Raw genomic sequence first — 12,820 nt, forward strand, 5'->3', positions numbered from 1 at the left:
GTAAACCAGAGACATTTCTTGAAAGAATCAATGATTCTTAAAGACAAAGAAAAGCCACCCAGAAATGTTAAATTCAGGAGAATGCGTGAAATGAGTGACTCACTCTGGAAAACGAAAAGCACAAGCAGTTAAAAGTCAACGCTAAAAGAGAAGAGAGAAACGACTGTACAAAGACACCACAGGCCTGGCCTTTCTTTTCAAGTGAGGAATGAAAGTGAAAGTTGTTCAGTCGTGTCTGACTCTTTCCGACCCCATGGAATTCTCCAGGCCAGATACTGGAGTGGGTAGCCTTTCCCTTCTCCAGGGGATCTTTCCAACCCAGGGATCAAACCCAGGTCTCCCACATTGCAGGAAGATTCTTTACCAGCTGAGCCACCAGGGAAGCCGCCAAGTGAGGAATGGAACCAATCAAAAGAATTCAGACTTAAAGGTTTGTGAACTTAAAGGACTCTGACCTTTTCCCCACAGAAGCAGACTTTCATTAACTACCGAATAACACAAATGACACAGTAGAATGGCTGTGATCAGAAAGGCGGAATTCCCTGGCAGTCCAATGGTCAGGACCGCACTTCCACCGCAGGGGGCATGGGTTTGATCCCTGGTCGGGGAACTAAGATCTTGCATGCTGTGCAGAGCAGCCAAAAAAATAAGACAAATAACAACAAGCATTGGTGAGGATTTGTAGAAATTGGAACCTTCACACATGCTGGTGGCAATGTAAAATGGTGCAGTCACTTTGGAAAACAGCCTGGCAGTTCTTCAAAGGATTAAACAGATGTACCACAGGACCCAGCAATTCTACAACTGGATACACACATACACACAGACACACGAGAAATAGCCTAAGCCTACACAAAAACTTGCACACAAATCTGCACAGTAGCTTTACTCACAGCAGCCAAAGAGCAGCAACAATCCAAAATCCATCAACTGATGAATAAGAAAATGTGATATATCCATACAATGGACTATTATTTAGCAATAAAAATAAATGAAGGAATGATTCATGCTACAACATGGATAAATCTTGAAAACATTCTGAAAGCAGCACACATATTGTATGATTCCATTTATATGAAACATCCAGATTAGGCAAATCCATCAACATAGAAAGGATAGTGGTTGTCTGAAGCTGGGAGGATGAGGAGATTCAAAATGATAGCTAAAGGGTATAGGTTTCTTTCTGAAACAATGAAAACTGACTGGTAGGTGGATGCACAAACATGAATATACTAGAAACCACTGAACTTACACTTCCAGTGGACTGGTGGTATGATACGCTTATTATCTCTCAAGAAAGTGGTTACAAAAATCAAGCCAAGCAACCAAAGGAAATATAAATTAAAAAATATAAGACGGGATAGATACACCAGCAAATAAGAAGGACACCAGGACCACACAGGCAGCAAACTGAATATTAAACAATTTAAAAGAGTATATGCATAACTGATTCACTCTGCTGTGTGCCTGGAACTAACATAACACTGTAAATCAACTACTCCAATAAAAGTTTCAAAAATTAAAAAAAAAGAATTAAATCACAAGGGTCAGAAAGGAGCATTACATAGTGATGAAGGAAGAGCAAGACCCAGATGTGGAGAACATGTACCTGATAATACAGCTTGGAGATTTTTTGAAAGGAATAACTGACAGAACTACAGGGAATATTGACAATCAACACAGATAATCTTAAAACTAGCTCCAGATAGATTCAAGTCCTAAAGGTAAGATAAAATTATGAAGCTAACAGAACCAACTGTGGAAAATATCTTTGTAATGATCCACAGCTCAAAAAAATACACACACACACACACACACACACACAAAATGACAGATCTGATTCAAGAGAAAGATTTCTGTTCCAAAAGGACAACAGATAGGAGGAAGGCATATGCAGTATTTAAACCAGATGGATTATCATAAAAGAACTCCGAATCAATAATAGCAAATATTAAACCCAACTTTTTTTTTAAACCCAATTTTTATAAATGGACCAAATAAATGAACTAATTATGCACAGAAGAAATCTAAATAGCTAACAAATATAGAGATGTTCATGAAAAATGTAAATAAGGAGAAGAAATCACTTTACACTCAGACTGGCAAAAAACAGCTACATAATACAATGTGCTGACAAAGACATCAGAACCTGGACACCCCACGGTGGCACTGACTAACCCACACTGCTGTTCCAGAGGCCACTGGAGTGCTACCCTCCACGACTAAGCAATTCCATGCTGCCCTATGCACCCAGGAAGCCCTCACGGCTCCCACAGGAGACGTGTGAGGATGCCCAGTGTAGTCCTATGGGCAGTATTAGGAGAGAAACCCTAGCAGCTATTGCTTGGTGAACAGATAAGCAAACACAGTAAATCACTGGAAACCCAGCAAGGGCCCAAAACAATGAACTAGACATACACAGAAATACAAACCAATAGAAAACACAATCGTAAAAATATGGCACTGAGTTTTCAAAAAAGATCTAATGTAGAGTATCATTTTGGCACATTAAAAACACACATGTATAGAGTTCCCTGGTAGTCCAGTAGCTAAGACTCTGTGCTCCACTGCAGGGGGCCACGGTTTCGATCCCTGGTCAGGAAACTAGAGCCCACATGCTGCAACGAAGACCCAGTGCAGCCAAATAAATAAATATTAAAATACACACACACACACACACACACACACACACACACACAGACACACATACACACACACACACACAGAAAAGAACGGGCTTCCCAGGTGGCTCAGTGGTAAAGACTTTGCCTGCCAATGCAGGAGATGCAGAGACACGGGTTCAGTCCCTGGGTCAGGAAGATCCCCTGGAGGAGGTACTGGTGACCCACTCCAGCATCCCTGCCTGGGAAATCTCATGGACACAGGAGCCTGGAGGGCTATAGTCCATGGGGTCACAAAGAGTTGGACAAACAACTTAGCAACTCAACAACAACAGCAACAAAAAATAACACATTATCTCAAGGACATACACCTATCCAGGCAAATATCAAAGACATTAAAGCTGATGCCTATGAGGGAAAGGAGAATGGAAGTGAATGATCGCAGGTCTTGCAGTGACCAATGCGAAGCGTGCTGCGATCAACTCAACTCGGTCCGTGAGGTAAAAGTTCATCTGAATGAAACATTAACTCTGCTTTCAAACACAGGCATACCCATCTGAACAAATTATTCTAGGAGAACCACCAGGAGGACATACCTGTACAATAAGACACGCCTTTGCAAGTAGCGTTAATAGCCTCTTGGCACTTCTTCTGAGCCGTCTCGAACTGACAGTTTTTACAGCAAGGACTGTTCCTGTCGCTGCAGAGGAAGAGCACACAGTCCAAGTCAATGGCCAGCTTCACAGCACAGACTATGGTCATGTCCCAGGGTCCCGAGAGGGCAGGGCAGAGCCTCCTGGCTGGGGCCACCCACTCCTGCAGACTCCCAGGTGCTGGCGCCACCAGACAGAGTCCCTCTGCCCTTCCCGATGCAGACACAGGCAGCGGTGGTCCACAGTGACTCATCTTTAAAACACCTTCGTGTCTGGTTTTCATTCACTTAATACATTTTCTTTTTTTAAAAAAGGGACTTCCCTGGTGGTCCTGTGGTTAAGACTCGTGCTCCCAATGCAGGGTGCGTCGGTTCAATCCTTGGTCAGGGGACTAAAATCCCTCATGCCATATGACCCAGACAAAAATTAAAGCAAGAAAAAAAAAAAACCCGCCACAAAAAACAACCCCACAAGGCAATCAGTAGTCAAGAAACTAGGCAGCCTAGTCAGTATTTACAGTGTTAATATGCACTGTATACAGTTAAATCTGGCACTCACCATAAATTAAAGTTACCCCCTCTACTTCTAAGCCAGGCACAGGACATTAAAAATGGAAATATAAGACCTTCTAACTTGTAACCTGTAACAAGTTAGAGGTTTGTAACTAAACGTTCCTCCACGTTTAGTTTCTGTGATTCAATGGCATTCTTCAATGCTCTTCTACAGCATACACAGGAATGAGTTTATGTCCTGGGATTGTTGTTATGAAAGAATGTGGCCATGAACCTCCTTGCTAAGTCATCTTTGTACATCTCTGTTTCCTTAGGATTCTCTGTACTATGGCATCACTACAGTAGAGAGGATGCAAGACTGAGGATTTGTCATGGAATGTCAAATTGCTTTCCAGAAAACATTTTTCTTGCTGTATAGGGGTAGACACACACTTCACAGGCCCTATAATGATTCTAAAGGCCCTTCATTTTCAGCCCATCATTGTGGGGACCCCTCGTTAGGCACCCAAACACCCACCATGCCGCACCCCTCACCTGCACTGCACACCCGGCCTCAGCGTGCAGTCGCTGTTGCAGCAAGTGTCGTTGTTGAGGTACATGATGCCGGGGTCGCACTCCTCGCCCTCGTCCACCCTGGAGTTCCCGCACACTTTGTTGCTGCGTTCTTGGAAACACTCCTGGGACTTGCTTTCAATGGTCTTATAGATGGACTGTTTACTGCAGTTTGAAAACATCTTAAGAGAAAAAAGGCCACATAGGACCCAAGATAACATAAAAATTCAGGTAGTGTTTGTGCTTATTCTCCAGGGACAAACTTTAACACCAAAGCCACAACCAAAACCAGCTTGAAGGCGTATCAGGGTTCACGGTCGCCTTTAAATGCCATTTGCACGGCACCTTCCTCTGCAGGAGGCTAGAAACATTATGTGAATTGGTAAAGAGCCTAAAATTCTTCACAGGAAAGTAAGCTACACAAATGCTGAGACCAAACACCCGCACCAGTCAGGCATGAGCAGAGAGTCACCAGACTAAGCCACCTCGGGCTCAGAGTGGCCCCACTGCGGGGACACTGAGAACCAGGCAGACCCCTGTCTTCCTAGATACAATAATCCAGGCCTGAAGAACACGTCTGCTCCGATTCCCTGAATTTACATCAGTCATCCATGTTTAAAGTGTTTTAACAGTTGAGTTTATTAAGAGGTATGATACTACATATATATATGTGTGTGTGTATATATACAGTCTGTTAAAAGATTAAATTCCAAATTATTATCTAAACGTCTTCATTGCTTCCCAAGATCTTAAGTTTGAGTTGCTACAGTTGACCCCTATACAGTCTATTAAAAGATTAAATTCCAAATTATTACCCCTAAACGTCTTCATTGCTTCCCAAGATCTTAAGTTTGAGTTGCTACAGTTGACCCCTAGCTTGTCTACTTGATATGGAAAACCACAGAAATGACCTACATTTGGGCATTTTTCCTGATGCTCTAAAATAAAGTCCAGTTCCCAAACAATTTGAAAATATCAAGAAAAGCGGAAAAAGATTTGGGTAAAACTCAGCCCGAGTACTTTTAGAGGTAGGGCCTCTACAGTCTGCAAATGACTACGATGACTTCATGCGCCATTGTACAATGACTACAAGCGCCATGAGACCCCTGAGGAGCAGAGAGCACAAGACCCTCATGAGACAGCATAAAACATACACTCGTCTCTGGCCACAGCTCCGGGCACAGAGCTCCTGAAACCTCCATAATTTCCTAGGTAATAGGAGTGTCTTTGGTTGTAATGAGCAGACTCTGAGTGGGCTCCTGAGTGGGCATTGGTCACCAGAAAGACCAAGTCATGATTAGAAGCTTGGAATTTTCAGCCCCACTTTCCATTCTCTTACAAAAAGTAAAAAGAACCAGACAGATGTCTATGAAGACTTTCAGTTCAGACTCTACGTGTGAGCCACAGCCTCTCTCAGGAAGTTTCTGAAGCTGTTTCCCATGTCCCAAGTCAACGAGTGTCGAGTATTCCAAACACCTTCAACAGAATATGATCTCTCTACTTACTTGACAAAGTAAATAGTATTTACTGCATACCAGGTACCCCAAATGAGCACTAGAGACAGAGCTGTAAAGCAGAAAGGAAAGGACCTGACCCACAGGACACTTACATCTGGCAAATTATACTTACTTTGTTACAAAAGTTTATTAAAACATGCAAATTGTGAAGCAATGTAGAGTTAATATGAGTGATACGCTTGTAAATGAAAAAAAATTTTCACTGAAAGTCTGAGCCCACCAGACCTGCAAACTAGGACTCTAGTGCAAGGCATTAAGTAAGTAATTTTCCATACAGCTCAAAGCAACACATGATTAACCTTGACAACACACAGTCCAAATGGGCAGATTTAGATGGACCATGTTTCACGGTACTTGGTAACGTGCAGTTCCATCCCTAGCTGTTGTCGGTCAGTCACTCAGTCACGTGACCCTGTGGACTGCAGCATGAATGGAAAGCTTTTCTGGGCTCTCATTATCATTCAGCATCATCTCTTCTTACCTAATCACATTAAAAAAATAAAGTGCCAGAAGACACGTACCTTATTGTTCTCGTGGTCACCGCTCACAGCTATGGGGTACATGACGTACTTCCCTCCCTGGTCCTCATTTGGGGCACATTCCGCCAGACCGTCTGGGTCATGCTCTGCTCCAAAGTTATGCCCCAATTCGTGAGTCGTAACAAGGTCAGCTTCCTGAAGAATCATGCAGAGAAAACGTTACTTCCTAACACCTAACCATCACCTGCTGTGGCGAGTTGGGCTCTGCTCTTAAATGGGACCTGATCAGTCAGATGCAGATCAACAACAGGGCAACAGATGGACTAGGACTTCTTCTATCAGTTACAGAAATTAAATGGAATATTTAAGGTTGTATTGAATACTGTTAAGTAGTATTATATCAATGAATTTAAATCAATGTAAGAAAATATAAATTAAAAGATAGATTGGAACACTGAATGAGGAACCAAACACTGGCTATTCCAAAACTGCCTGGCACTGATAAACCAAAGAGCTAATAACCAATCACCCAAGTCCCCCACCCCTCATCTCAGTCACACTCCCGTTAGATCTAAGTGTGGTGGGAAGGTTAAAACTAGACAACTAAAGAGCAGCATAACAATACTGCTTATCCCAGTGACTGAATTCTTGTCCAATGACAATCTTAATGACCCAGAGGATTTTGTTCAGAATCCAGTTAAAGGATTGTACTGAACCTATCAGATCACCAGAGGATTTCTATCTGAAGAGAAAGGTAAATTTAGTCAGTAAAGCTAAAACTTTTCCCATATTTAACTGCATAAAATAACAATTTACTGATTTCTTTTTTTTTCTCCTGAGATGAGGGGGGCGGGAAATCACTCCATGGACATGAAAAAAATCTGTACATATTTTACAAGACACTGTATATTTTTTAAAAACAAACAGTCCCAATTCTGAAACCAATATGTTGAAGGTTTCCAATGTTAATATTAAAACGGTAGTAAAGAAAATTTTGCATTTTTAGCAAAAAAGTATTCAAATCCCAAAGGTGCAATATGGGGAAGTAATTCCAAACTATGCTTTGGAAAAACTCATTAGTGGATTCTCTAATCCACTTATTAAAAAAAAAACAGACTAACACTTTAAAAAACATATAAATAATTTATTTTTCTTGTTCCATGTGTCTTAAACAATAGAAAAACTCTGGGAGATATGTCATGAAATCAAACCACTGATGACACTATAATGCCAAAAAGGCAAAGGAGCACCATAAAAAACAAATTCGGAAATTAAAAGTTTCCAAAAACTACTTATCATATTTTCCTTCTGAATCCCATTTCACTTTTTTTTTTTCTTAATTCACCAAAGTCCATAATTTATATTAGGGTTTGCTCTTTGTGTTGTACTTTCTATGGGTTTTGGCAAACACATAATGTCTTTTTCTTTTTTAAACAAATTTTTTTTGATGTGGACTATTTTTAAAGTCTTTATTGAATTTTTTTTTACAATATTACTTGTTTTATGTTTTGGTTTTTTGGCCATGGGGCACGTGGGATCTTAGCTTCCTGACAAGAGATCGAACCTGCACCGCCTGCTCTGGAAGGCAGAATCAACCACTGGACTGTCAGAGAAGTCCACACATAATGTCTTATATCCATCACTAAAGTATACAGAATAGTTTCAACACCCAAAAGAAAATCCTCTGTAACTCTGCCTACTCATCCCTCCCTCCCTCTACTCTTGGCAACCACTCATCACTGTATTGCTCCCAAGGGTTTGCCTTTTACAGAATGTCATATAGATGTAATCAGATTGGCTTCTTCTACTTAATAATATACATTTATGGTTCCTCCATGTGTTTATAACTTGATAGCTCTTTTTTAAAGTGCTTAATAGTATTCCATTATCTGGATGTACCAGTTTGTTTATCCATTCACCTACAGAAAGACATGTTGGTTGCTTCCAAGTCTTGGCAGTCACTAATAAAGCTGTTATAAACATCCACATGCAGGTTTCTGTGAGGACTCCTTTGACTAAATACTGAGGGTGCTGGGTCCAGTGTAACACCAGAGTATGTTTACTTTTCTGAGACACTGCCACAGTCTTCCTAAGCGATTGTATTAATACCATTTTGCACTCCCACCAGCTATGTATGAGAATTCATGTTGTTCCACAGCCTCACTAGCATTTGGTATTATCAGTACTTTGGATGTTAGCCATTTCTATTTGTTTTATAACGGGCTCTCCTTGTTGTTTTGATTTGCAACTGCCTAATAACATACAGTGTTGAGCATCTTTTCACTATGTTTATTTGCCATCTGTATATCTTCTTTGGGGAGGTGTTTATTAAGATCTTTAGCCTATTTTAAAATTGGATTGTTCATTTTTTTATTTTTGAGTTTTCAGTATATTCGTTATATGTTCTGGATAGCAGTACTTTATCGGGAGCTACAGATGAAGGGCTCCAGAAAGGATGTCTTTAGGAAAAACAATAATCCCAAACTGGTCTCAAAAGAAGTTTGACAGCTGACAATATTTTCTTCTTTATACTTTTCATATTTGTCACTAAAAACATACATCTGTTCAGGCACAGACAAAAAACAGTATGCATTACTTTTTAAAAAGATATCTACATAAATATGTAACTGCTGAGGTCCCACTACAATAAACTCAAAATCTACTCTTTTAAAAATTAAAGAACATACCTTTGTAAGGATGGTTTTACCATAATTTTTTGTGCTGGTCAAACCACTATTCAAATATATATTTTTCTTTCCAATTGGACTGTAATAAGCTACAGGGAAAAAGAAACAAATGGCTTGTTCAATAATTATAATTATTATGACACAATTATATTATAATCCAATTACCTTGCTACTCCCAAATATTTCATACAACAAATGAAACACTCACCCTTTGGACAAACACCTCCATGGCTGTTCGCTCTGGGAGAACCAACATAAGCTAAGCCAAGAGTTCCCATGTCAAAATCTTGGTACGTGAAAAGATGTGCTAAGCAGACTTTAGATGCTTCTTCAGCAATATCAAAACTAAATTGCTTTTAAAAAAACAAAGTGCTCTTAATTAGATTAACAGTTACATCAGACTAAAAGATGTTTCAACTAAATATTCCAGAATACTACCATACTGTACAACTGCATTGTTTTACATCTTTTTTAAACCAAAGTATAGTCGATAGACATAAATTACAGATGTACAATACAGTAATTTACATTTTAAAGGTTATACTCCATTTACAGTTGTTATAAAATAATGGCTATAGTCCCGTGTTGTACAGTATATCCTCGTAGCTTATTTTACACATAACGGTTTGCACCTCTTCATCCCCTACCCCTATATTGCCCTTTCCCTCTTCTCACTGCTAACCACTAATTTGTTCTCTATATCTGTATTTCTTTGTCACCACATCCACTAGTTTTCTATATTTCTGGATTGCATATATAACTGGTATCACACAGTAGTAGCCTCTAAATTATTTACTTATCGTAAGACCCTCCAAGTCCATCCCTGCTGTTGCAGATGGCAAAATTTCATTCTTTTTCTTGGCTAAGTAGTATTACACAGATAAGGCACTCTATGGATCTCAAACTGATAACAGCCTCAATTCCGCTCAAGCTTTGAAAGCCTGACTTCACTTCAGTCTTGTGAGACTCTAACCAGAGAATCCAGATGAGCCACACTGTGCATGGACTAAGCCTAGAAACCATCAGATAAACAAAGTGCTGTTTTAAGCTGCTAAATTTGCGATAATTTGTTACAGCAGCCATGGGAAACTAACAAATTAACAACACAGTAGAAGATAAACGCTATCAATTCACAGAAGACCATTTTACAACAAAGCAAAGGTATAGACAGAGTGCGTGTTAGTCACTCAGTCGTGTCCGACTCTTTGCAACCCCATGGACTGTGTAGCCCGCCAGGTTCCTCTGTCCATGAAATTCTCCAGGCAAGAATACTGGAGTGGGTTGACATTTCCTTCTGCAGGGAAGTCTTCCCAACCCAGGGATCAAACCTGTCTCCTGCACTGCAGGCGGATGCTTTACCATCTGAGCTACTAGTGAAGCCCATAGACAGAGACCCGGGGGAAAAAACGATAAATCGTATCATGTCAAGACAAGAATCCATATGGCATATGGTATTTATGTTATCCTTAGATACCAGAATAAAAACACACAAATTTAAAATTTCCTAGAGTACTTTCAGATCTCCACATTACACCTCTACCACCTAATACATTTTCATACCATTTGGTAATTACTGACCTCAGACATCTACTAATAAGCTTCAAAGAAATCTGAACTAACAAAATCATGTATAAGAAATTTATTCAGAATAAGGTGTGCTGGGAGCCATTATGGGAGATCCCACCCATGACGAGATCATGAAAAAAATACCTGACACGCAAGCCCATTCAGGATACAAAGGACTCTCCAGGTTGGCCTCGGCCTCTACCCCACCCTGTATCCTCCTCCGTTTTCCGCTGTTGTTCTTGTTTGCCCTGTTGCAGATTCTTGTGTTGCCTGCCGAGAGTTCTCCTGCTCCTCTTTCACTGAATCAAGACCAACTTAAAACCCTAATTAATAAATCTCCCAGACACTGGTATCCTATGAAGGGGCCAGGGATGAAGGAAATGCTTCAATTCAAACCCTTTTGCTGGCATTCTGGCTTGTTGGATAAATGTGTGCTCTCATTGCAAAAAATGCTCATGATTGTTCTAAACATCCTAAGCACAGTACGCTAACAAAAGAAACTATTAAGCATAGGTCCCTCCTTGGGATGAGAAAAGCCCCACAAATATAATAGCCACAAATGTGCCTAATAGAAAATAGTTTACATGGTGATTAGCTGGTGACTTCTTGCAGGTAATTAACTTTTAGACTAAGAGCCTGTTTTGTGCCATATCTGCTGTTTTTGCAATCCTTTGCATTTCTGTTCTGTAAAAATGTAATCCTATCTAGTTCCCATGGAGATGACACCTAATAGAAAGAAAACAGATTAACCACAAAAAAGAGCTACTGAAGTTGCTTAAAGTCACGCCAGGTGCAAGCCATAAACTGTCAACAGGCCTGAAAGCCAAAAAGATATTATACATAAAGATTAACCATAAAAAAGGCCCTAATAGGCACAGAGCCCTTTGAGGGGTGAGAAAGCCCTATTAGAGAACACAAAAAATATTGTTTTAAAAGTAGTTATTGGATCAACATTTGATTGATGTTAATGTGCTGAGGTTGTGCAGTGGAAACTATAGTTAATATAGTTGGAGATCTAGAAAAATAAGAGTTTAGCCCTAGTGTAAAAACAATAAGATAATTGTCAATTTTAACCAAGAGTGCTAAAACAGAGGCTGCCTCACCGGTGCCGCAGAGTTTGTGTGTTAAACTTTTTAGATAAATTTAGCTGAGAACTTCTGCAAAAAGACTGACTTTTGTGTTAACAGGATTGTATTTCTATTATGCTGCTGTATCATGTGACTGCCACTTTTCTGTTTTCTGCTAAGCTCAAGGCCAGAAGATAATGTACAAAAAAATCTATGGGAAAAGACTCTCATAAACAAAAATATACAGAGAACACCTGGTTTCGTGAAGGACAAGCTGATATAATGTTAAACTAAGTCTGTATGCTTATCGCCCCCGTAGAAATGTACCAACTTAGGGTTTAAAGGCTACAGTGAAAAATAAAACATTGCCAGACTCTGCCGCACATCCCGATCTGGTCTCTCTGTCTGTCTCTCTCTCTCTCCCCCCCTTTCTCTCTCACTCGCCGACGCCGTTCATCCTGAGGGTACCCCTGGATCCTGCTGGGGCAAGGACCCCGGCAAAGGTGGGTATCCATTTATTTCCTAAAGCCCCATTACTTCGTTGGATTCACAGAGATTTTACCATTAAGAAGCATTGTTTTCTAGCCATTTTCACTTTCAGTTCTGTCCACCTTGCTGTCTGCCCAGCAACAGGGGAAGAGGTCATCCTGGATCAGCTGGGGGGTGCTGACCCTCGTGCTCACCACCTCTAAGACACCCCCTCATTAATACAAACATGACCCACATTTTTAGAAATCACAGAATGGTGTTAAACAGTATCACACTCAGGGTTCCATGACCTACTTCTAGTAACATCTTCACATCCCAAGCATCTTTTTCTTCATTTGGGTAACTTTTTGCCATATTGAAGTGCCTTTCACCAGGTTTCACCACTTGTGGAGACTTGAGAATGCGAATCTATACTTAAAGAGATAAAATACTTAGAACACTTCAGAAAAGTTCACAAGACTAAAATAATACTGCATTGTTTCAACTAAGTCAAAAAAGACCATTGACCATTCTTTAAAAAAAAAGTTTTAGAGTCAAAATTCCATAAAATTCTTCAATTCTAATATCCAATGATTAAAAACAAACTGAGAACCAAAATGGTATGAAAAATGTCAAAGAATGATTTATAAATTTATAAGTGTACTCATTTTTATTTCTTATTTAGTTGGAAAAAATAA

At 40.0% G+C, this 12,820-nt stretch overlaps 1 protein-coding gene across 3 annotated transcripts in view; it reads right to left on the minus strand.

Annotated features, from left to right (window-relative positions):
- Window positions 1–12,820, minus strand: part of ADAM17 (ADAM metallopeptidase domain 17) — a 42,252-nt gene that overhangs the window by 6,878 nt on the left and 22,554 nt on the right. For 2 of the 3 annotated variants that reach the window (XM_065928568.1, XM_065928570.1), the window contains 6 exons: window positions 12,438–12,551; window positions 9,230–9,374; window positions 9,022–9,110; window positions 6,377–6,529; window positions 4,321–4,520; window positions 3,218–3,321 (listed from right to left, as the gene is read on the minus strand). In XM_065928568.1, the coding sequence (XP_065784640.1) occupies window positions 3,218–3,321; window positions 4,321–4,520; window positions 6,377–6,529; window positions 9,022–9,110; window positions 9,230–9,374; window positions 12,438–12,551 (805 nt within the window). Of the gene's footprint in view, window positions 1–3,217; window positions 3,322–4,320; window positions 4,521–6,376; window positions 6,530–9,021; window positions 9,111–9,229; window positions 9,375–12,437; window positions 12,557–12,820 lie in introns of all 3 variants that reach the window. The other variant, XM_065928571.1, reaches the window with a different exon arrangement.

Source organism: Muntiacus reevesi, chromosome 3 (assembly GCF_963930625.1).
Source record: "Muntiacus reevesi chromosome 3, mMunRee1.1, whole genome shotgun sequence".
NCBI lineage: Eukaryota > Metazoa > Chordata > Mammalia > Artiodactyla > Cervidae > Muntiacus > Muntiacus reevesi.